Here is a 27,065-nt window from a genome sequence, read left to right as displayed (position 1 = left end):
AATATATACATTTATTTTTTAGAATACCTCCTGAATTAGAGCCCCATGATAAAACAAAAGATAAAAAGTAACTTATTATACATATACTAACAAATTATATTTTATATCTTTTCAATTATGGGACTATAATTCAGAATTCTGAACAGTTTCAGTAATTTGATAAAGCAAATTATAGATTTTTCCATAAGATTTAAATAAATTTGAAAGTTGCTATACTATTACCTACCAAAAGAATTTGAAAACATATACTTCTTATTAGATTTTCGTCATCTCACAGTATACTTGCACACTTCTACATACAAACTGAATATCATTAAAAAATTCTAAATGCTAATCTTTCTTCTTGCAAGATATTAGAAAGATATATATGTTTAAAGAGAAAGATAGTGAATTAAATGTTCATTAAGATAAGGTTTTTAAAGAAGTGATGATTAGGAAAATAGATAAAAATTATAAGATAGTTCTTACTACTCCAAGCTCACATTTTAAAAGTTTTGGTTAGAAGTGGCTTCTCAGAAGGGTTCCTGGGTGGCTCAGTCAGTTGAGCATCTGACTCTTGATTTTAGCTCAGGCTATGGTCCCTGGGTTGTGAAATAGAGCCCTGTGTTGAGCCCCAAACTTAGCAGGGTATCTGCTTGAGATTCTGTCTCTGCTGTCTGCTTGAGATTCTCTGTCTCTCTCTCTCCCTTTGCCCCTCTCCCATTCTATAAAATAAATAATTTTTTTAAAAACAGAAGTGACTTCTCAGAGCATCACTGAAATAAAGCAGCACTGAAAAAAAAATATGTAATCAAAAATACGCACAAAAGTTGATGTATGTTCCATGTTAGATCATAGAGGAATTTTGCATGTATTTTAATATAGTTTCACTTTCAAATATTTTTAATAAATTCATTCTACAGCTTCATGACACACTAATAGATTGACATAAAAAGGTTAATCCAAGGCTGAATACCCAAGTATACCTGATAGGAATATTTCAATGGGAAAGGAAAAAAAATAAAGACTTGGGTGGTAATAAATCATTTTTTGTATGAAACATTCCCAAAAAGGTTCAGCTCATTAAACAGTAACCTTGGCTTGTTCTCCAAGGAAAAGATGATAAAACTGAGACTATATTGTCTGTCTTAATTTGAGGAATGTACTAATTAATCCTAGGATTAGCCTAGAGTAAGGGCTATCTGACCATCATTCTGGCCACTCAGCACCCTGGGTTCAAGAATCATGAGTCTTCCATCTTTCACTATATATACCATTTTAAAATTTTATTCATCCTCTCTTATAACTAGGATGCTAACAATACTGCATAGGCTCCATTAATCACTTGTGCCCATTTTGGATCTTGAACAAAATCTGTAAGAATTCAGATATGAGTGACCCATTTACCTCTCAAGCTAAAAATCCAACTTCAGCTAGCTGGATACAAAGGACACAGAAAGTCAGATAATTCAAAGATATTTAAAGTATAGCCTAAACTTGCTCGAGCTTCTTAGGGAATAATCTAAGAAAATTGACAGTCCCTTAAAAAGACATTCATATTTCTGCACTGTGCTGGAAAAACACTATCCTTCAGGTAGTGTCTGGAAATTGACTGAAGATAGTGTGTCTATGTATTTAGACCTTAAGTGATTTCCAAATTGCCTACAACTTGAATTAGCAGTATAGAAAAATCAGAAGTCTCCACTTATCTCAGTGAAGTACATGTAAATGTTACCATCTGAAGCACTTAACAAGAAAAAAGAGGAGTCAGAATGATGGGGCTACAGATATTAAGAATCTCACAGATGCTGTAGCAGAGGCTATGGATTTAGCAGGGTATCTTAGATTCACACTCAATAGAATGACCTAGAACCATGCACTTCAACATCAGGAATGTGACCAAATAGTTACACTACACTTTAGTAAGTGAAGGCCCGCATGTAGGCTTCAAGCCCTATGAATACATAAGTGCATCTCGTTGTAGGAACCATCCGGGGAAGAATGAGAAGATGTGATTCAAAGACAGAAAATTAACCCTGATATGTTTTACTTCAACAGTTAATATAGCATTCAGATACTGTATGTTAAATTCAAAGAGACTATTTTAGCCCAGGAAGATCTGGATAGCCTTAAAAAGTAGATGTTTTTTTCTTTGTCTTCAGCAGATATAGGGGTTCAAAGATAAAATAACTTGAAGAAAATACAATTCTTTGCTAACATGAAAAATAGTGTGCAAAACTGAACCCTGCTTCCTATAGACAATGATTTAATTTTTAAACAAGTTTTCACTTTAGATACATATCAAACATAAGGCAAGTGATTTGATCTTGTTTAATAGGTAAGAAAACAGATATATAGGTAAAATTACCTGAATGCTTACATGGCCTCTGTGCAGCACACCTGGAACTCATACCTACCACTCCCAATCTTTAGTTCTTCTAACTAAACCAGTAAGAAACAATCTGAAATCCAAAGAGTATAAGTGACCTAAATATGTTCTCAAAATGGCCTTTGATCTAACCTCATGAATTCACCTCATACTAAAGACAGGGGAAAAATTAATAAAAAATAAAAATAAAGACAGGGAAATTGATGGCCTTTTCAGAAAGATAACTTAGCCCAAATTACAAATAAGATAAGTGTAAATCCAGTGCAGGACAGGTTGCAGATGTAGAAATCAACAAGCTAGAGAGGAATGTAAGCACTTGCCAGCATAGATTCCTGGAAGGCCCTGGTATCCTTGAAAAGCGAAACTCAGACTGAGTAATCTGTGAGAGGTAGCAAAGTATACATGATCTCTTGGGAATATGTAGCCAGATCACTGATGGATTCCTCCCTGGAGAAGGATAATAGTGAGATAAGCATGAGACCAGGGAATAAAGAGAGTAAGATGGGTAGCAAAAGTCTAATCTGGGCTTGTGGCAAGATAAGAAGTAGAAGCAACCTCAATCTAGCTTGAAGTACTCCAAGAGTTGTGCCTTTTGTTGGGAGACTGGGGAGACGAGTTAGATGAAAAGAGCAAGGAGATGAAATTCTGAAGCTTTGACATATAATGCCACAAAAATGTAAAATGTTATTAAACTCTTTTTATGCAATATTACCAATACTACAATTCAGACATTCAAGAACACAAAATTAAAATTCAAGCACAAAGAAGCATAGAGACACAAGAAATGTTTTTCATTTTAGTAGCTAAGAATTATATTCACAAACAGACAAAATACAACTTGACTAAAGCATGTTTTAACAGTAAAATCATTCAAGGAAGAATATAACCATCATGAAAGCTATCATAGTTTCGGAAAGTTTGGCCAAAAATGAAAATCTCCGGTAACAATAAAAGAATGTTAAGCATAGTTTCATGTTTATATTTTCTAATAAACTGTTACATATTTTTTAAGTGGCCCATAAATATTTTGTTTTCCCTTTCTTGAATTCTATACCAGAAGTTCCTCATCACTGCCCTAGGCCTATGCAAAAAACCCCGGGAAGAATAGAAAAGGATGTCAACAGTAGAAATGACTGAAAATTGAGTCTGTAACTGGGAATGCCAAATAGCATCTGGGGGTAAATTCCAGGGAGCATTAATTATCTCATGAAGATTTCACAATATTTTTAAAAGGCAGGTCATTGTGGTTATACTTCATATACAAGAAATCTGAGTTCAAAGTGGTCAAGGTCCATGTTTATAGGTGTCAAAGTTAGCATTTAAAACCAAGTTTAACTGCAATGGCTGAGTTTTTTCCTCTAACTATACTTTATTAATCTCCTATAAATCTATGATTTAATCAATATTTAGCTTAATAATCTTCATAGGTTTAAAATGAACAAAATATTTTTATGAATATTTCCAAATGAATCTTTTTTACAACATAATTATTGAAAACCTTTTTAAATTTATCTCAGAAACAAGGAGACCTGAGTGTCTCAGTGGTTAAGCATCTGCCTTTGGCTCAGGGAGTGATCCTGTGGTCCCAGGATCAAGTCCCACATCGGGCTCCCTGCATGGAGACTGCGTCTCCCTCTGCCTATGTCTCTGCCTCTCTCTCTGTGTTTCTCATGAATAAATAAATAAAATCTTTTAGAAAACGGTTTATAAATAAAGAAATAAATAAATAAATAAATAAATAAATAAATAAATAAATAAAAATAAGTTTATCTCAGAAACAAAACCAATATTTTACTTATTAAAAAATAAATGGTTAAAACTCATTCTAAGGTGGCTTTAATGGCCTCTTTACCTGCCCAACTGCTCTGTCTCTTTCCAGAGAGGTCAGCATTTTCTGCTTCAGCAAAGTGTGGTGCTTCTCTTGTAACACCCTGATAGTCGGTTCATACGATGCATAATGTAACTTTAACCTATGAAAAATAAAGGGCATCTTAAAGGGTAATTGATTTAAATCAGTGATTTCCATCTAACATCTAACCTTTTTTCTCTCTCTTCTTTTGCAGTTGAATAAAAAATGAATGACCATAAAAGGTCAACACAACAAGCCAAGAATTGCCAGAAATATTACTCAGTATGCTACTTCCCTAAACATGGTAGGAACGTGAAGTCAGATAATCTTTTGAGTTAACTAGTTCTCCATTTCCTACCAACACTTTTGCTATATTCAAGCATGTACTCAGAAGATTGCTATTCACTCAGGGAAAAATTTTCAGTTTCTATAATCAGTTCAGAAACAATTGTCAAAAAGACAAGGGCTGCAAACAATGTAAAATTAAATAGAAAGAGTGTCATTCACATCAAAATAAAGGATGGTCTTAAAAACAAGTTTAATTAACTTATATTAAGAAACGTATAAAAATATATTCTCTCACAGGAAAAATAATTCAGCTCAACATATGATATAAGCACATTTAAGAAACTATTTTACTTGAAAATGCCTTCAAAATATATTTTTTTTACCTTTTTACTGAAGTGTAATTTACCTGGAGTAAAATATACAGAGCTTAAAATGTTACAGTTCAGAGTTTTCAGAAGTACACATGCCCAGGCAGTCCACCTGGCTATTAAAATATAGAGCATTTCTAATACCTCAGGAGATTCTAGAACTTCATATATTTGGAAGCATAGAATACATTCTCTTATGTAACAACCAACATCACAGAAATACAAATAATTCTAAGAGATTATGAAAAACCATATATATATATATATATATATATATATATATATATATGCCAACAAATTGGATAACCTGGAAGAAATGGATAAATTCCTGGAAACTTATGGACTACCAAAATTGAAACAGGAAGAAAGAAAATTTGAACATACTGATAACCAGCAAAGACACTGAATTTTAAAAATTCCCTTACAACAAAAGTCTGGGACCAAATGGCTTCACAGGCGAATTCTACCAAACATTTAAAGAAAAGTTATGTTCTTTATTCTCCTCAAACTATTACAAAAAAAAAAAAAAAAAACAGAAAAGGAAGGAAAACTTCCAAATTCATTCGATGAGGCCAGAAACTGGCTTCTTTCACTCAGCATGTTTTTTAGATTCTTCCAGTCTGTTGTGTGTAACAGTAATTCCTTTCCTCTTGTTGTGAGTTGTATTCCCCTGTGTGTATATTCTACAATGTATTTATTCAATATTCTGCTGATGAAGAACTGATTTGTTTACACCTTGGGGCCATTATGAAGAAGGTTGCTATGAACATTCTTACACAGAGTCAAGATAGTTTTTGGTTCTCTTTCTCTTAGAAAAAATACCTAAGAGTTGAATTACTGAGTTGTAATTTACACTTCCAACAGCAATATATCACAGCTTCAGTTACTCTACTTCTCTGCCAACATTTGGTGATTAGTCTATCTAATCGTGACAATTTTAATATCAACTATCAGTTTTATTATATTTTTCAAACAATCAATATGGTTTTGTTGACATTTTATGCTTATCCCTTTGCTAGTTTATTGGTTTCTGATTTTTTCATTATTACATTTCTTTTTCTCCGCATTTAATTCTTTTTTGAGAATCTAAGGTACAAAATTAGATTATTAATGTAAAATTTTCTTCTTCTCTAATATAAGCATTTTAAACTATCGATTTTAAAAAAATAAAATAAAACTATCAGTTTTACTTTAAACACTGCTTTGGCTGCATCCTACTATGTTTAATGTGCTGCAACTTCAGCCATTCAGATCAAAATACTTTCTTATTTCCTTGTTTGACTCATGGACTATTTAGAAGTATGTTACTTAATTTTCAGATATTTGGGGATCTTCCAGAGAGGCTTTTTGTCATTGATTTTTTAATTTAATTTGGTTGTGGTCAGAAAACATTCTGTATGACATCAGTTCTTTGAAATGTATAGAGACTTGCTTCATGGCTGAGTATATGGCCTATTTTGTGCACATGAAAAGTCCAAAATAGAATTCAAGAAATATCAATTACACTCAATTAATTGATGCCCTAAACTTGCAGACGTTTTGCCTATTTTTCTAATAATTGCTAAAAGAGGAATGTTAAAATCTCCAAATGTTAACTGTGAAAATATCTATTTTTCTTTTATATTTTATATTTTGCCTCATACATTTTGAAGCTCTCATATTAGAGTCATGCATATTATGTCTTCCTGACTCTTTTATCTTATTGAAATGACCTTTTCTCTCTGGATCTCAGGATGACACTGAGTATGTTGTTTCTATATCCCTTCTCCTTAGGCCTGGTAGGCATGTAGAGTTAGCCTTTCTTCCCTAGAAAGAGTTAACACTCTTGTTCTGGTGGGAAGTTTGAGCTTTTTAAAGCTTATTTTTAATCTTTTATTAAGGCAAGTTTAAAGTAGTTCCTTCCCTAGGGCTAGAAGAGCTCTGCTCCATGACTTGGCTTATCAAGGGTCTTAACTGAATGCTCAAAATTTTTAGTAATGTTCCTCCATTGTATCTGGGCAGAATTCCTACATCTGCAACCTCTGGAATCTCCATTTAGCTCACAGTTTCCCAGGAGCTGTTCTTTGTAGGCATCATTCTCTCATCATTCTCTCATCATTCCACATCTTAGTATTTGGTCAAAGGTTAAAGGAAACTAAGACAAATATTTCTTAAATTCCTTTCATGTACCTCCCTCCTTTTGTGTATCCTATCCTGCAAATTCCAGCTCCCTCAGCAGCCCTGAACTCAGATCTCTGCCTCATCAGTTAATCAAGACTACTGTGTCCTGTGTTCTACTTTGCCACACAATTGTCTGAATAGTACTTCTGGGCAAAAATCTGGAATGATTATGCCACTCACTTTGAATCGTTCCTCCTCTTAGGCATCATAGTCCTACTCTGTCAATTTTCCAACAAAATCTGACAAAACAGCTGCCAAAAATTTTGTTCAGTTTTGTAGTTCATTGCAGTTGAAGAGTTCATCTATTACCAGTTGGAAATCTAATTCTATACCAGTTACTCTGACATGGCCCCAAGCAGAAGCCCAAAAATAATTTTAATGTTTTTCTATTTAAAAAATAATAATAAGAGGGGCACCTGGGTGGCTCAGTTGGTTAAGTATCTGACTTAGACTCGGGTCATGATCTCCAGGTCCTGGGATGGAGCCCAAGTTGAGCTCTAAGCTCAGAAGGGAGTCTGCTTGTCCTTCTCCCCATCCCTCAACTCCTCCCCACACTTGTGTACTATCAAATAAATAAATAAATAAGATGTTTTTAAAAATATAAAAGGAGTCCCTATTTTGCACAATATTTTCATTAAAGTATTTGTAAAAGTCATTGTTTTATAAATCATATTTCCCTTAACATAATTTATTATTATATTTAATTACTTGTAACAATAAAACCTAAGCACTAAAGTTATGTTACATATATATCACATATATATATCTAATACGTATTAAAATTCAACTGCAAAAAATAAATAAATAAATAAATAAATAAATAAATAAATAAATAAAATTCAACTACATTCAGCAAAGCACAGGAAAGCAATAAAATAAAAATATAAGTAGTATGTATAGTTCTATCCTCTATTCCATTTAATGCACTTAGCAATATACACTTTGCTGTGTACTACACACTTCCATGAATATTATGTATTTATAAACACATATTCAGGTACAGAGTTAGATACACAAAATAATGTGTGCTGTAATTTGGGGACAAACTGAAGGATTACTATTACTGATGGCATAATTTTTCCTATAATTACTAACTTTAGCAACTAACTCATTCATGGGATATGACTTGATAATCCTCTATCCAAAGAATTAACATCATATAGAATACCATGAAAATATAACACGGAAACAACATTCAAGAAAACTCTCTGTTGGCAAGGATGCAGAGAAATGGGAACCCTCTTACACTGGGAATTGTGGGAATGTAAACTGGTACAGTCATTCTGGAAAGCAGTATGGAAGTTCCTCAAAAAGTTATAAGTAGAACTACCCTATGACTCAACAATTGCACTACTAGGTATTCACCGAAAGGATCCAAAAATAGTGATTCAAAGGGGTACATGCACCCCAATGTTTATAGCAGCAATGTCAACAATAGCCAAATTATAGAAAAAGCCCAAAAGTCCATCAACTGATGAATGGATAAAGAAGATATGGTATTTATATACAATAGACTATTACTCAGCCATCAAAAATAAATCTTGCCATTTGCAATGATGTGGATGGAGCTAGAGTGTATTATGCTAATTAAATCAGTCAGAGAGGACAAGTATCAGAGGAGTTCATTCATATGTGGAATTTAAGAAACAAAACAAATGAACATACAGGAAGGGGGAAAAAAGAGAGAGACAAACCATAAGAGACTCTTAACTATAGAGAACAAACCGAGGGTTGCTGGAGGGGAGGTGGTTGGGGTTGGACTAAATGAGTGATGGATATTAAAAAGGGTAATGAGAGTTGGGTGGTACATGAAAGTGATGAATCACTAAGGTCTACTCCTGAAACCAATATTACACTATATGTTAACTAACTAGAATTTAAATAAAAAACTTGAAATAAACAAAAACCTTCTGTTTAGTCAATCTGAAAGAATGTGTCTGTTTTGTAAGTTCAGTAAGTACCTCATAATTCACCTGCTTATAAGTTCTAACTTTTGACATTGATAATTCTGAAAATAAGTAAATTTATAGTAAACATTCATATTAAATGAGAACTAATATAAAATTGATAGATAAAATCAACTAACTATCCACTTAAATTAAGACTGACGTTTTGCAGCTTATAGTGAAAGGAATATAGATATATAATTAAAATATTTAGTAAAATAGTAACATAGAGAACTTAGGCTCTAATTTAGCCTGGCATCAAAAACATTCTTCCTTATAGTTGATTTATTATGCAATGGTACAACTATTAGACAAGCTGTTCCCTGGTAATTAACTTCATGTCTAGTTCTTTTGTGACTCTGATGATTATCATTGAAATTTTGTTTTAGGTCCTTATAAAACACACACTAGTGATTCATCCAAATGGTTAAATATAGGCACTATTCTTAATGATTAAATGAGGAAATAAAGGCTAGCTGAATACACAAGTGTAGTTATTTTACAGTGTAATGTGGGTTTCTTCAGCAGAGCCTCTGAAGATTACAAAAAGTACAATACGAAAATGCTGGATTTTTACATGAAATGAATTACAATAGTATTCCCTGTAAATATACTAGAAAATTTAACAAGTAGGATATATTTTTAAACATGAGCTAGAGGCTCAAGAAAAAAACAATTTAAAAAACTCAAATAATTTACCAAAGAGAATATCCAAGCAGCAACAGTGAGCAACCATATTTCAGATGCCACAACAAAGGTACTCTTAAATTGTTATGTACCCAAGTAACTTAGTATTGAAACCTGTTTGAATTAGCACAGATAATGGGAATAGAGTCAAACCTGAGATCTTTCCATGAAACAATGTGCTATGATTTAAACTCACTTATTGTATCTGTGTCTGCATGCATGCGTGTACACGCATGTATAACACACACACACAAACTACTAAAATACCTTTGGGCTTTCCTCTGGGTAAATGGGTGGCTCACGCTAATGATGGCACAACAATGATTTATCTTTGGACAAGAAAAATCTTAGCTGCTTCTAAAGGACTTCTACATGACCAGTTGGAATCACAGGCCCCTATATTGTCCTGAATATAGAACAATTCCCAAATTTAAAGAATGTGCTTTTAAAACAAAATACAGTATACAGTACTGAAAAGACCTTTATAAAAATGCAAAAGGGAAATTTGATAAAAATAGGACATGTTCAACATATACTTTCAATGTTATGGTATATGCAAACAAATTACCATTGTTTATGTTCCAGATATTGTATTTATATATATAGTTCCAAAATATTTTATCAACATTGTTAAGGATAAGAAACAAAACAACAATAGACATAAAAAAGTAAGTGATGAAGCCAGGCTTCCAATGTTTACTTGATACCAACATCCTTCCACTATACTGTGCTACTTCTCACTTACTGTTTAAGCTAAAAGAAAACAAATCACTTTGAACATTTTTTCTGAATTTCTCTGGACTAAGAACAATTTTATGAAGCAACAAATCCAAACCAAAAATAAGAGGCCAAGAGAATTGGTTAAAGTCAAAGAATAAACATTCTTAAAGTCCTTTTTTCTAAGTTAATGCAATCCCTCTTAAAATGGTGTTTTATTCCTACAGACATTTAATTTAACAAAAGTAAAAATAATTCTAGTTTCTACTATTTATTAAGTTTAAGAGTACATTGATTCTAAAGCTTTGTGGGACAGCCTATGATTCAGAAGTCATAATAGCTAAAATAACCATAATCACCTGCAAAAGACAGTAATTGTCATTACCATTCCTAAACTGTGTCATCCAATATAGTAGCTATAATTAAACATGGCTATTTAAATTTAAACTTATTTAAACTTAAATTAAATTAGAAATCTAATCCCTTAGTTGTGCTAGTCACATGGCCTGTGCTTAACAGTACATGTGACTTCATAGCTACTGTATTAGACAGTACACATATAGAATATCTATAACATCACAGAAAGTTCTATTGAATAGCACTGCCCTAGAAAAAATAAAGGAAAATTTTCTTTAAGGATTAAAAATGGTTTTCTTGTTTTTTTTGTTTTTATTAGAGGAATTCTTTAATTTGGAAATAAGAAGAAGGGAGGAGAGAAAATACTTCTGAATTGATATTTTTAAAATAATTTCTAAAAAAACTTTAGCATAAATTCAAGGTCATTCAATATATGCTCGCTCTCTCCACTTCACTCTTATCAAGTTGCTTTGCACCTTATTCTCTATGCATATAATGCGGTGAATATGCCATATTCCTTCATGACTTGGTGCTTTGCACAGTTTGTACTATCTGTCCAGCACACCCTGCTCCCTCAGTCTGTTAATTTATACTTCAGAATTCATCTAGAAATAGGTCCTTGAACCCTCTCACACTGCAATCTGGCTATGGTGACCACCCTTTGTTAGCATAGCAACCATTTTAGTTTAACTGCTCTTCATCACACATTCCTGGTCTCTGGGAACCTTGACAGCAAGGGCCTAAACTTACTCATCTTTGTATTTCAAATACATAGTATAGTGTCTGGCATACATAAATACTCAATAAATGTTGAATGATTATTTTACCTCAAATCTTCTAACACAACCAACTTACTTCACATTAATTAAATACGTCTTTAACAAATATGCCAACAAATATTCGCAGCTTACCCTTTGAGGTCATTAATTAATTTAGTTTTTTCCTGGACTAGTCGTTTGTGGTGCATTCGGTGAAAATCCCGTTCTTTTTGAGTTTTCAGCAGATCTTCTCTAGCTTTGCTGAAAATAATAATAATTTTAAAAATCACTGCTAATTCCAAAAAAAGCATTTAACAAACAACAACATCCATTCATGATAAAAACCTTTAACAAAGTAAGTTTAGAGGGAACATAATTCAACATAATAAAGGTCATATATGAAAAATTCATAGTTAATATCATCCAAATTGTTCCTCTATGGTAAGGAACAAGGCAGGGGTTACCATTCTCACCATTTTTATCAACATAGTACTGGAATGGAAAGTCCTAGCCACAGCAATCAGAATACAAAAAGAAACAAAAGGCATCCAAATTGCAAGGAAAAAGCCAAAGTTTCACTATTTGCGAAAGACATGATACTCTATATAGAAAACCCCAAAGACTCCACCAAAAAACTGCTAGACCCAATAATGAATTCAGTAAAGTCACAGGACACAAAATCAATGTCCAAAAATCTGTTGCATTTCTACACACCAATAATGAAGCAACAGAAAGAGAAATCAAAGAATCAATCATTGATTTATAATACTACCAAAGACAATAAGATACCCAAGAATAAACAGAACCAACAAGGTGAAAGACCTGTACTCTGAAAAACCATAAAACACTGATAAAAGAAATTGAAGGAGACACAAAGAATTGGAAGGACATTTCATGCATTCATGGATTGGAAGAACAAATATTTTTAAATGTCTCTATTATCCAAAGCAATCTACACATTTAATGCAATCCCTATCAAAATAGCAACAGCATTTTTCACAGAGCTAGAACAAACAATCCTAAAACTTACATGGAAACACAAAAGACCCCAAATAGCAAAGGATCACTGAAAACAAAAGCGATGCTGGAGCCATCACAATTCTGGACTTCTTATATTACAAGGCTTCTTATATTACAATACGGTACTGGCACACACACACACACACACACACACACACAAACACACATAGATCAATGGAAAAGGATAGAAAACCCAGAAATGAACCCATAATTCTATGGTAAATTAATCTTCCACAAAGCAGAAAAGGCTATCCAATGGGAAAGAGACTGTCTCTTCAATTAATGGTGTTGGGAAAACTGGACAGTAACATGCAAAGAATGAAAACGGACCACTTTCTCATACCATACACAAAAATAAATTCAAAATGGGTAAAATATCTAAATGTGAGACCTGAAACCATAAAAATTCTAGAGAACAGAGACAGGAACCTCTCTGACATCGGCCATAGCAACCTATAGCAATCTTTCTAGATATGTCTCCTGAATAAGGAAACACAAAAGCAAAAATAAGTCATTGGAACTTCATCAAAATAAAAAGTTTCTGCACAGCAAAGGAAATAATCAGCAAAAGTAAAAGGCAAACTACAGAATAGGAGATGATATTTGCAAATGGCATATCTGATAAAAGGTTAGTATCCAAAATATATGAAGAACTTATACAACTCAACACCTAAGAAATAAATACTCCGGTCAAAAAATGGGCAGAAGACATGAATAGACATTTTTCCAAAGAAAGCACATAGATGACCAACAGGCACATGAAAAGATTCTCAGTGTCACTAGTAGTCAGGGAAACATGAATCAAAACTATGATGAGATATCACCACACCTGTCAGAATGGCTAAAATCAAAAACATAAGAAACAACATGAGTTGGGAAGGATATGGAGAAAGGGGAGCCCTCTTACATTATTGGTAGGAATGCAAACTAGTGCAGCCACTCTGGAAAATATGGAGACCCCTTGAAAAATTAAAAACAGAACCACGCTAAAATCCAGCAATTACACTATTAGGTATTTACCCAAAGAACACAAAAATACTCATTTAAAAGGATATATGCACTGAAATGTTTATAGCACCATTATCTGGAATAGCCAAGTTATGGAAACAGCCCAAACATTCATTGACTGATGAACGGATATAGAAGATGTGGTATATATATATAAATATATATTTAGCATTTCCATATTATATATATTGGAATATATATATAATATGGAAATGTTAAATATATAAATAATATATAAATGCTAAATATATATATTATATATATAAATGCTAAATATATAATATATAAATGCTAAATATATAAATATATATATATAATGGAATATTACTCAGCCCTAAAAAACAATGAAATCTTGCCATTTGCAACAACATGGACAGAGCTAGAGATTAATATGCCAGGAGAACAGTCAAAGAAAGACAAAATACCATGTGATTTCATTCATATGTGGAATCTAAGAAATAAAACAAAGGAGTAAAGGAAAAAAGAGACTTAACTATAGAGATCAAACAGATGTTTAGTAGACAGGAAGCTAGTGGGGGGATGCATTAAATACATGATGGGAATAAAGGAGTGCTTTGTCATGATGAGAACCAGGTATTATATGGAAATGCTAAATCACTATTTGATACGCCTGAAAACTAATATTACATTATATGTTAACTAATTGGAGTTTAAATAAAACTTTTTAAAAAACACTCCTTATTCCTTTCTGAAAAAAAAAAGTATTTAGTAATCAGTTCAAATCCAATATTGAGCAATTCTTTTTTTTATTTTTTTTTTAATTTTTATTTATTTATGATAGTCACAGAGAGAGAGAGAGAGAGAGAGAGGCAGAGACACAGGCAGAGGGAGAAGCAGGCCTCCATGCACCGGGAGCCTGATGTGGGATTCGATCCTCGGTCTCCAGGATCGCGCCCTGGGCCAAAGGCAGGCGCCAAACCGCTGCGCCACCCGGGGATCCCAATATTGAGCAATTCTAAAGAGAACTAATAAATGAAGATTCTATTATAATTCACATGGAAGGATTCTAACCAACATAGTGTATATGGGGTTGAGAGATGAATAGGACAGCATGTATGGCTTCAAAAATATTCATTTACAACTCATTTAAGTAAAAGGAAACTAAAATAAATTAAGGTATGCTGCCAAAATAATTTATAATCCATCTATTTCCAAAAATAATTTGTTTACAAAATTGAAATACATATTTAAAACAGGATCATTTAAAATAACTACAGATAAAGGAAAAAGAGATTCTGGCAAGATGGCAGAGGAGTAGGGGTCCTTAATTCAACTGGACCCACAAACTTGTCTTGATAACTTTCAAATCATCCTGAACACTGACGAATTCAACCTGAGATATAAAAAGAGCAGCTGGAATGCTACAGAGAGAAAAATCATGGCTTCTGACAAGATAGGAAAGCGAAGAAAAAAAGGTGGGGGAGGGGAGCCACAGCAAGCCAGGCAAACTGACCCAAAGGGAAGCCTTGACAAACCTCCAGGCCTGAAAGCTGAGCTGTGGAAAACCGGGCACAAAAGTCCAGTCCTGGACATGCAGGAATTTTACAAATCCATGCCTCAGTCTTCCCTGACTGAAAAATGCTCAGCAGGCAGAATTGCAAAAGGAGCAGTGAAGCTTCAATATTCCCAGGGTCTGGTCTCAGTAAAGGGCTAGAACGCCACAACCCTCCATGGCATTTGGGAGAAGTCTGCCAATTACATGGATCGTCACTGGAGCACTCTTACCCTAGCGCCCGGCAACGGATGGAGGCAGCTGTCCTCTGTTTACTCCAAGGGAAGTGGTCCCTGGGAGCGCAGGTACAGTGGCACAGGCCCTCAATTCAAGGGTGCCTAAACGGACAAAGCCAGATACCCTTCGAGAGAGGCAGACCCCAGGAGGCACAGGACATCGAGAACTCTCATGCTGCTGAGCACCCTCCAATTTGTACAGATCAGTGCACCTGCACTGACCCCAGGAGCATCTAGGCCAGTGTGGACTGGAAGAATGTGATTCAGTACTCGTGGGGAGCTCCTGGCTCCAGACCTGGGGATCTGGCCACCACCATTTTTTTCTCTCTTCTTTTCGCCTTTCACCTTGGAGAGGCAGGGACTCTAGGGAACAAAGGCCTCACAGGATAAACAGCTCACAGGGACCCAGGCCACCTGGCAAGGGGCAAGGCATCTCCATCCAGGCACAGACACCTGATAGTCAATGCAAGCAGACCCCTCCCTAAGAAGAACTACTGAAAGAACAGGGAAGAGCAAGTTTACTGAACAAGCAGCACTGAAAAGCTCCAGGGCTGAGGGAAAATAGTATATAGAATTAGAGGTTCCTTTTCACTATGGTTCTTTTATATTTCACATTAAAAGTTTCCAATATTTTTTTTGTTTTCCTGCCTTAACTACAATATATTACCAACTTCTTTTTTAAGCTTTTTCCTTTTTGACTTTCATATTTCTACAATTACGTCTTAGATATATTCTTCAATATTGGAGTCCCTTCAACGTATTCAATTTTAATTTTGTTTATTTTTTTTCAATTTTAATTTTGATAGATATACAAGCTATGGGCTTTAGGGGGGTTTTGTTTTTTCTGTCTTGTTTTGTTTTATAATGGCGGAAATTAACACCTTCTAACACGTGGACCAAAATACACTCCGAACCAAGTGGAACATCGTGTTAGTTCATTCTGTGAGAATATATTATCTCTCACTTCCCATTCCAGCTCCCTCTTTTATCTTGTTTCTGTTTTTGTGGTCGATGTTGGGTCTTTATGTAAGTTTTGCTGGTTTATATAAAATTGGAATTGAGTATCTTCTAACATACAGAACAAAATACACTCAGAACCAAGAACATCATCCTATAGTCCTATTGGGGAGACTATATTCTCTCTCCACCACCACTTCCTCACCACCACCCTTTTTTTTTTTTAATGCTTACTATTTTAAAATTTTTCACTTAAGGGATCCTTTTGTTTTATTTTGTTCTGTTCTTCTTTTTCTTTTATTTTCTGGTTTCTGACCTCTTTGGAATCATCTAGGGTGTATTTTACTTAGGTTGTTCTTGATATTTTTAACTCTGCTTGCTCATATACCACTCTGCACTGGACAAAATAACTAGAACAAAGAATTCAGCACAAAAGAAAGAACCGGAAGTAATACTCTCTGCCACAGAACTGCTGGATGTGGATTTAAATAAAATGTCAGAAATACAATTCAGAAGTACAATCATAAAATTACTTGTGGCTCTATTAAAAAAAAAGAATTAAGGACTCTAGAGATTCTCTTGCTACAGAATGAAGATATTTTTTAAAAAGATTTCCTTTATTTATTCATGAGAAACACAGAGAGAGAGGCAGAGGACTCCAGGATCAGCCCTGGGCCAAAGGCAAATGCTCAACCGCTGAGCCCATGCAGGCATCCCCAGAATTAAGATCTAATCAGGCCAAAATTAAAAATATTTTAACTGAAATGCAGTCTAAACTGGATGCTCTAACCACTAGGATTAATGAGGTGGAAGAGTGAGTAACATAGAAAACACAGAGAAATCTTTTTCTTGATGGAAAAGAAGGAAGCAGACAAAAAAAGAAAAAAACAATTAAGAACCCATCGGGAAAGGCTTAGGGAAATAAATGATATCTTGAGAATGGAGAATATTTGTCTTATTGGGATGCTAGAAGAGACTGGGAGAGAGAGAGGACCACAAAGTATATTTGAACAAATCAGAGGTGAGAATTTCCCTAATCTGGTGAAGGAAACAGACATTCAGATCCAAGAGAGACAGAGGACCTCCCCCCAAAAAAATCAATAAAATCCATCAACACCTCAAAATTTAATAGTAAAACTTGCAAATTTCAAAGATAAAGAGAAAATTCTTAAAGCAGCTCAAGACAAGGGATTATTAACTTAAAAAATGGGAGAAATATCAGATTAACAGCAGACCTCTCCACAGAGACCTAGCGGGCCATAAAGGGCTGGCATGATATACACAAGGTACTAAATGAGAAAAACAGGCAGCCAAGAATACTATATCCAGCAAGGTTTCATTAAGAATAGAAGGAGAGAGGGAGCCCTGGTGGCTCAATGGTTTAGTGCCTGCCTTCGGCCCAGAGCATGATCATGGAGTCCTGGGATTAAGTCCCACATCAGGCTCCCTGCATAGAGCCTGCTTCTCCCTCTGCCTGTGTCTCTGCCTCTCTCTCTCTCTCTCTCTCTCTCTCTCACTCTCTCTCTCTCTTTCTTTCTCTCTCTCTCTCTCTGTGTCTCTCATGAATAAATAAATAAAATATTTTTAAAAAATGGAAGGAGAGATAAAGAGCTTCCAGGATAGGCAGAACTGAAAGAATATGTGATGACCAAACTGGCTCTGCAAGAAATATTAAGGGGGATCCTGTAAAAGAAAGAGGAAGCCCAAAGAAACAATCCACAAAAACAGGGACAGTATAGGTAATACTATGACACTAAATTCATATCTTTCAATAGTTACTCCAAACATGAATGACTAAATGATCCCATCAAAAGACTCAGGGTTTCAGACTGCATAAAAAAGCAAGATCCATCTATTTGCTGTCTACAAGAGACTCATTTTATAATTAAGGACACCTCCAGCCTGAAAATGAAGGGGTGGAGAACCATTTACAATTCAAATGGTCCTCAAAGGAAAGCTGGAGTAGCAATCCTCATATCAGATAAATTAGAGTTTATATCAAAGACTGTAATAAGAGATGAGGAGGGACACTATATCAAACTTAAAGGGTCAATCCAACAAGAAGACTTAACAATCATGAATATTTATGCCCCTAATGTGGGAGCACCCAAGCATATCAATCAATTAATAACCAAGGTAATGAGATACATAGATAACACATTAATTTTAGGAGACTTCAACACAACACTCTCAGCAAAAGACAGATATTCTAAGCAAAACATCACCAATGAAACAAGGGCCTTGAATGATACACTGAACCAAATAAATTTCACAGATATATATAGAACATTCCATCCTAATGCAACTGAATACACATTCTTCTCCAGTGCACATGGAACTTTCTCCAGAATAGACCACATACTGGATCACAAATCAGATTCCAACTGATACCAAAGACTGGGATTGTCCCCTGCATATCTTCAGACCACAATGCTTTGAAACTAGAAGAAATTTGGAAGAAACTCAAACACACAGAGGTTAAAGACCTACTAAAAGATAAATGGGTCAACCAGGAAATTAGAGAAGAATTAAAAAGATTAATGGAAACTAATGAAAATGAAAAACAACCATTCAAAATCTTTGAGATACGGCAAAACCAATCCTAGGATGGAAATTACATCACAATAGAAGCCTCCCTCAAAAAATTGGAAAAAAACTGAAATATACAAGCTAACCTCCGCACTTAAAGGATTTGGAGAATGAACAGTAAATAACGCATAAAGCAAGCAGAAGAAGAGAGATAATAAAGACTAGAGCAGAACTCAATGAAATAGAGACCAGAAGAACTGTACAACAGATAGCCAAAACCAGGAGCTGAGTCTCTGAAAGAATTAATAAGATGGATAAACCCCTAGCCAGTCTTATTAAGAAGATAAAAGACTCAAATTAATAAAATCATGAACAAAAGAGGAGAGATAACAATCAATAACAAGGAAATATAAACAATTTTAAAAACACATTATAAGCAACTATATGCCAATAAACTAGACAATCTAGATGAAATGGATGCATTTCTTGAAACCCACAAATTACCAAAACTGGAGCAGGAAGAAATAGAAAATCTGAATAGGTGAATAACCAGTGAGGAAACTGAAGCAGGCATAAAAAACCTCCCAACACACAAAAGTCCAGGGCCAGATGGCTTCCCAGGGAAATAATACCTATTCTACCAAAGCTGTTTTAAAGGATGGAAAGGAAGGGAATATTTCCAAACTCGTTCTATGAGGCCAACATTACTTGTTCCCAAAACCAGACAAAGACCCCACCCCAAAGGAGAATTATAGACCAATATCCCTGATGAATATGGATGCAAAAATTCTCACCAAGATATAAACCAATAGGATCCAACAGTACATTAAGAAGATTATTAACCACAACCAAGCGAAATATATCACCGTGATGCAAGGTTGGTTCAACAGTCATAAAACAATGATAGATCACATCAATAAGAAAAAAAAAACAAGAACCATATGATCCTCTCAATAGATGCAGAGAAAGCATTTGACAAAATACAGCCTCTATCCCCGATTAAAACTCTTCAAAGTGTAGGGATAGAGGGAACATTCCTCAATATCATAAGAGCCATTTATGAAAAGCCCACAGCGAATATCATTCTCAATGGGGAAGAACTGAGAGCCTTTCCCCTAAGATCAGGAATACGACATGGATGTCCATTCTCACCACTGCTGTTCAACATAGTACTAGAAGTCCTAGCCTCAGCAATCAGACAACAAAAAGAAATAAAAGGCATTCTAATTGGCAAAGAAGAAGTCAAACTCTCCCTCTTTGCAGATGACGTGATACTGTACATAGAAAACCCAAAAGACTCTACCCCAAGATTGCTAGACCTCATACAGCAATTTGGCAGTGTGGCAGGATACAAAATCAATGCCCAGGAATCAATGGCATTTCTGTACACTAACAATGAGACTAAAGAAGGAGAAATTAAGGAGTCAATCCCATTTACAATTGCACCCAAAACCATAAGATACCTAGGAATAAACCTAACCAAAGAGGTAAAGGATCTGTAATCTAAAACTACAGAACACTTATGAAAGGAATTGAGGAGGATGTAAAGAGATGGAAAAACCTTCCATGCTCATGAATTGGAAGAATAAATATTGTGAAAATGTCTATGCTACACAGGGCAATTTACACATTCAATTCCATCCCTATCAAAATACCATGGACTTTCTTCAGAGAGTTGGAACAAATAATCTTAAGATTTGTATGGAATCAGAAAAGACACTGAATAGCCAGAGGAATATTGAAAAAGAAAACCAATGCCCAGGGCATCACAATGCCTGATTTCAAGCTGTATCATAAACCTCTGATCCTCGGGACACCTGGGTGGCTCAGTGGTTGAGCAACTGCCTTCGGCTCAGGTGGTGATCCTAGAGACTGGGGATCGAGTCCCACATCAGGCTCCCTGCATGGAGCCTGCTTCTCCCTCTGTCTCTCTCTCCCTCTGTGTCTCTCATGAGTAAATAAATAAAATTTTAAAAAATAAGAAGAAGCCCTGTTCTAAAAAAAAAAAAAAAAAAAAAAAAAAAAAAAAAAACAAAGCTCTGATCCTCAAGGTAGTATGGTACTGGCACAAAAACAGACACATAGATCAATGGAACAGAATAGAGAGGCCAGAAAAGGACCCTCAACTCTATCGTCAACTAATATTCGATAAAGCAGGAAATTCTATCCACTGGGAAAAAGACAGTCTCTTCAATAAATGGCGCTGGGAAAATTGGACAGCCACATGCAAAAGAATGAAACCAGACCAATCTCTTACACCATACACAAAGATAAACTCAAAATGGTTGAAAAATCTAAATGTGAGACAAGAATCCATCAAAATACTAGAGGAGAACAAGGGCAACAACCTCTTTGAATGTGACCACAGCAACTTCTTACTAGACACATTTATGAAGGCAGGGGAATCAAAAGCAAAAATAACCTATTAGGATTTCATCAAGATAAAAAGCTTCTGCACAGCTAAGGAAACAATCAACAAAACTAAATGACAACCTACAGAATGGGGGAAGATATTTGCAAATAACATATCAGATAAAGGGTTAGTATCCAAGATCTATAAAGAACTTATCAAACTCAACACTCAAGAAACAACAATCCAGTCATGAAAGGAGCAGAAGACATGAAGAGAAATCTCACAGAGGAAGACATAGACATGGCCAACAAGCACATGAGAAATTGCTCCACATCACTTGCCATCAGGGAAATACAAATCAAAACCACAATGAGATACCACCTCACACTGGCGAGAATGGCTAAAATTAACAAGACAAGAAACAACAAATGTTGGCAAGGATGCAGAGAAAGGGGAATCCTCTTGCACTGTTGGTGGGGATACAAACTGGCACAGCCACTCTGGAAAACACTGTGGAGGTTCCTCAAAGAGTTAAAAATAGAGCTACCCTATGACCCAGCAATTGCACTACTGGGTATTTACCCCAGAGATACTGATGTGAAATGCCAGGACACCTGCACCCCAATGTTCATAGCAGCAATGTCCACAATAGCCAAACTGTGGAAGGAGCCACGATGTCCTTTGACAGGTGAATGGATAAAGATGTGGTATACATACAATGGACTATTACTCAGCCATATGAAAGGACAAATACCCACCATTTGCTCGACATGCATGGAACTGGAGGGGATCACACTGAGGGAAATAAGTCAATCAGAGAAAGACAATTATCGTATGGTTTCACTCGTACATGGAATATAAGAAATAGTGAAAGGGATTATGGAAAGGAGGGGAACTGAGTGGAAAAAATTAGAGAGGGAAACAAACCATGAGAGACTCCCAACTCTGGGAAATAAACAAAGGGTTGCAGAAGGGGAAGTGGGTAGGGAGGTGTGGTAACTGGGTAACAGACACTAAGGAGGGCACTGGATGGGATGAGCACTGGGTGTTATACTATAGGTTGACGAACTGAATTTAACTAAAAAAATTTTTTTAAAGAAATAAAGGAAAAGATTTACAAAATCTAATTCTGAATGTGCTTGAATATATGGTTTAAAGACAATGTATTGGGTTGTTTAGTTCTGATAATTGTGAGAAAGAACACACGTATATTCCAGGAAACCCAGATTTTATTCTGGTAATGCATATGAGAAATATGTACCACCTGTAGATCATATTAGTAGAATAATTGGTAACTTGATGAGAAAGGTTCTTTAGTATTAGTGTTGTAATACAGAAGCATTCTTCTGCAAACCCCTGATAGAAAACAAATAAGAGTATTCTTTCTAAGCCAGGGCTATAGTTAAACAATTAATGAGAATGTTTCACCTACCTCCATAATACGTTAGTTTCAATATAATAATGTAAAACATAATTAAAATGAAAAATTGGCTCACAATCTTCATTAACTGACAAAGTAATACTACATTAAGACTTATACATTCTCAAAAACCAGTGGACTGGACTCAAGTGTTTACATCTCATAAGAGTTCACAATGGAATAAATCTGCTTTTCTGTATCACAAAATTTCAAAATTCAGATTCACATAAAATAAATGCAAAAAAACCCCAGACTTCTGCATGAAGAACTATGTCAAAGCAATCACTGAGGAACAGAGACTGGGATGAGGTTAGGTTTTCAGGCTCCTGATGGGGCATATTATGATCACTGAGACTACTTACTGCAAGATCAAGTCATACCCGCATATGTTGAAAGTTTCTCATCTATTCTATGAAGTTTCTTTCTTCCTTTCTCCTCAAACTCTCAAAGCTCCCCCATTTTTTGACATGACCTTTTTTTTTTTGACATGTTCCTTATTCTACTGCCAATGTTGTAGTTTTTATCACAATTCAATGAACAATGTATCACAGTCTTCACAGGTACTACTGCATTTCCATGCCAACAACCTTGAAGGTACAAGAAATTGTTGACTGAAATATTGGGTCTTAAAATATCATCTGAGGAATACACCGGCTGTGATATGAACAATGTATTGTCAGGTTTTACCCTCAGTGTGAATGAGGATGACCAAAAAGTGAGGGAATCCTTCTGCTACCTTGTGCCTAATGAACAGCGAGTGAAGAGGAGGACAGAGTTTAAGTAGAGTGATTTAAGAAGAAAAAGGCTGAGATGATTATTTCTTTGTGAAAAGACAAGAGTATCACTAAATTCTTATTCGTCAAGTGGTTACACATGTTCTTGTACATAAAAATACTCAGTATATGTTACTCCTATCGTCACATCACTATTACTATTTAGTATAGAACAGGTATATTCAATTTCTAGAATGGCTAGATTTATTTACCTAAAATAGGGGGCATGCCAGTATATGAATATCCTCTAATGGACAAAAAATATCAGGATACATGCTTATTAGTAACACTGTAAAACTTTATAAAAGAAGTTAAACTTTTATGAACATCTATTTTGAGTCTACTAAAGCTTTCAACAGCTTGATGAGTTATATAAATGAGCTAATGTTTTATTTCTCTTCTCTGAAATGTAAACCCATAATAGGTCAAAAAAAAAAAAACCTTAGAAAAATAATGTTGCAAAGTTTCTTAAGCAGAACTACAAGTGTGTAGCACTGCATCAGCTCCCTTTTTAAATATACATTTACAGGCCTATTTGTACTTATCCCAGGAAAGAAAGCATAGGAATTGATTGAAGTATTAGACCTTAGAGATTTTCTAACCATTAAATTGGTTTTCAGGGACTTGCTTTCTATTTGCACAAAATGAAGTCTACTTAGTAAAACAATTTAGATTCATTTCATGGTGATGCTTCTGTTATGACCTTTCCTGCTGCCCATCTGCTAAATAAAAAGAAAATAAAAGTTGTACTAAAAAATAACATTTATAATATTCATATAAGCAATCAATATTTTAAACTATACAATATTTCTTATTAATACAGCATCTTTGTGATTTAAAAACAAATCTTTTACTAAGATACCAGAGATTCTATTTAAGTACTGGTGAAATCAAAGTTATTCAGTGAAGCATTCTCTTCAGATTTGTTTATCATAAACAACACACTTCTTACATGCTTTTTCTTAATGAGATGGTAGAATGACTAATTTCTCCCCTTCAGGAAACCAACATATCAAAATCTATGATTAAAGTATAAAATATTAAAATAATCATATTTAAAAAAAATACTCATATTTTTATATTACGCAAAGCACTGTCTCAAAACTCTATATTTCAAATTATGAATGTGATTTAATAGTATGCTCTTAAAAATAATTTTTAAATGAATGTCCTCAGTAAAATAATTTTTTTAATTGAATAGTTTTAGCCAAATATTTGAAGTGACTTTTTAATAGTAGATTTTTTGAGTTATTCTGTTATCACAATTTGGCAAAAAGAAGCATATGAACATTTTCTTGTTTATTTGCACCAAAGTAGGCCATCATTGTCATGTATTTTTCTTATGTACAAACAAAAATCAAAGTAACTTCTGGAAACAGTATTATATAATTACCAATTATTTCATTATTTTCAACTGGTTATAAATGAATCATTTAACTCACTAATATTAATATTGAAATAATTGTTGGATAGCCAAAATGCGTTCAATCATATTCGAGGAAAACTTTCATTATATACTTAACCAAAAAAGAAAGGGGTATACCCATGTCCAGAAAAATTACCTACTTAATTTAACAAGCAATTACCTAAACACTAAACCATAAAATTTTATAGGCCTCATTATTATCTTTATTTCCACAGTGTTTGTCTCTGAAAGTCATTAAATTAAATGGCTCCTCAGAAAAGCTGGATACTCTTTGACCTTCTACATAAGTGAATTTTGTAAGTGAAGTTGGGGCTGTTTAGTAAAGCACCTAATTTTTCCACAATATTAATTGCTTTTTAATTTTAGTTTCTTTATGTCCATATTTTCTGGCAGAAGGTTAAAAAAAGTATTTCATTATTTTTAAATGGTCATTTTAATCTTCTAATTAGCAATCCTAGTCAGTTTTTATTTTCTGTCAAACCTTCAATACACTCAATAAAACTTTTCTGCTCTGCACTGTATTTCTTTAATGTAAAAGCCCAGCAAAGGACAGTAGTACTCTGAATTAGGCAAGACTTAATTTTATAGGGAGTTGTTAAAATTTCCATTATGATGGCAAAATGATGCTTGCTCCAAAGGAATGGTATAAAAGGGGAAAAATCCTCAATTAACTACGCTAAAAATTATTAAAACCTTAATTAAAAAGCCAAAATGTTAATAGCACACATTTACTTTAGCCCATCCTACTTGTCAGAGGTAGATCCTGGGGCTATGTTGAATACAGGATACTCCCTGTTATGTGGAGCTCACAAAATAACAACAAAATATATACATTAGATAGAGGCAAAAGGTATAAATTTCAACCTCCATCATAAATATACAGTATTAAAATAAGGATAACCTAAATAAATGGAGGGATATACCATATAAATAGAAGACTAAAATCTATGAATACATCAATCCTTAAAAATACGTATGTATATGTAAACGAATGTGTACACACACATTCTTTCCAAATCATGTTATAAATTCAACTTAACCTCAAACTGTCACCTTTCTATAAAAATTGACAAAGTGACTCTAAAATTTATATAGAAATAAAAAGGACCTTGAATAGCCAAACTACCTTTAAAGAAGAACAAAGCTACAGGACTCATGCTAACTGACTTCAAGAACTTACCTAAAGCTTCAGTAATCAAGAGTGTGGTACTAGAATAAAGACAAATAAGTAGATTAATGGAACTGAATAAAGTCTAGAAATAGACCCACAATTATAGAGCCAAGTGATTTTCAATAAAAATACCAAAGAAATTCAATGATGAATGAAAATTTTTTAAGACTAGTGCTGGAACAATTGGATATTCATATAGAAAAGGAAAATTAACCTCAAGCTCCTAACTTACATCATATACAAAAATGAAAGATATATCTGAAATAAAATTTCTAAATCTTTAAAGGTTTTAGAAGAAAACATAGAATAAGGGATCCCTGGGTGGCGCAGCGGTTTGGCGCCTGCCTTTGGCCCAGGGCGCGGTCCTGGAGACCCAGGATCGAGTCCCACGTCGGGCTCCCGGTGCATGGAGCCTGCTTCTCCCTCTGCCTGTGTCTCTGCCTCTCTCTCTCTCTGTGTGTGTGTGTGACTATCATAAATAAATAAAAATTAAAAAAAAGAAAACATAGAATAATATCTCTGAGATCTGGGAATAGGAACAGTATCTCCAACAAAATATCAAGAGCAATACTATTAAAAAAATAAATTAGAATTCACCAAAATTTAGAACTTCTGTTCACCCAAAGACATCATAAAGAAATTGAAGAGTGAAGCCATAAACTGGGAGAAAACATTCAAAATGTTCTGACAAAAGATCTGTAACCATAATAGAATAGAACTCTTACAATTCAACAATAAAACAATTCAACTAAAATTGGGCAGGACTTACAAAGAAAGCAAGAGAGATGAACAGCCAATAAGTACACACAGACACACACACACGTTCAGTATCATTAGGTATTAGAAAGTGCATGTCAAAACCACAACAAGCTGGTACTATACAATTACTGAAATGGCTAAAAAGAAAAATACTAACAGCACTCAATGTTGGTGACAATATAGAGCAACTAGCACTCTCATATACTGAGAATGTAAAATGACCCAACTAACTGTTGGAAAACGGATTGTTAATTTCTTATAAGTATACACTTACCCTTTGGTCCAGTAATTACATCCTTAAGTTTTTAGCCAATAGAAAGAAGACACATTTCCACAAGAAGACTTGTACACAAATCTTCATTGCAGTATTATTCATTAGGAACCACAGTTGAAAACAATCCA

At 34.4% G+C, this 27,065-nt stretch overlaps 1 protein-coding gene across 1 annotated transcript in view; it reads right to left on the bottom strand.

Annotated features, from left to right (window-relative positions):
* Positions 1-27,065, bottom strand: part of SPAG16 (sperm associated antigen 16) — a 925,123-nt gene that overhangs the window by 872,448 nt on the left and 25,610 nt on the right. Inside the window, exons 6-7 of the mRNA XM_055345436.1 lie at positions 11,652-11,759; positions 4,221-4,338 (exon numbers count right to left, since the gene is read on the bottom strand). Coding sequence (XP_055201411.1) covers positions 4,221-4,338; positions 11,652-11,759 — 226 coding nt within the window. The remainder of the gene's footprint in view (positions 1-4,220; positions 4,339-11,651; positions 11,760-27,065) is intronic.

Source organism: Nyctereutes procyonoides, unplaced genomic scaffold, assembly GCF_905146905.1.
Source record: "Nyctereutes procyonoides isolate TBG_1078 unplaced genomic scaffold, NYPRO_anot_genome, whole genome shotgun sequence".
Taxonomy (NCBI): domain Eukaryota; kingdom Metazoa; phylum Chordata; class Mammalia; order Carnivora; family Canidae; genus Nyctereutes; species Nyctereutes procyonoides.
The sequence above is the reverse complement of the archived record's forward strand: the minus strand, read 5'-3'. Positions and strand labels throughout refer to the sequence as shown.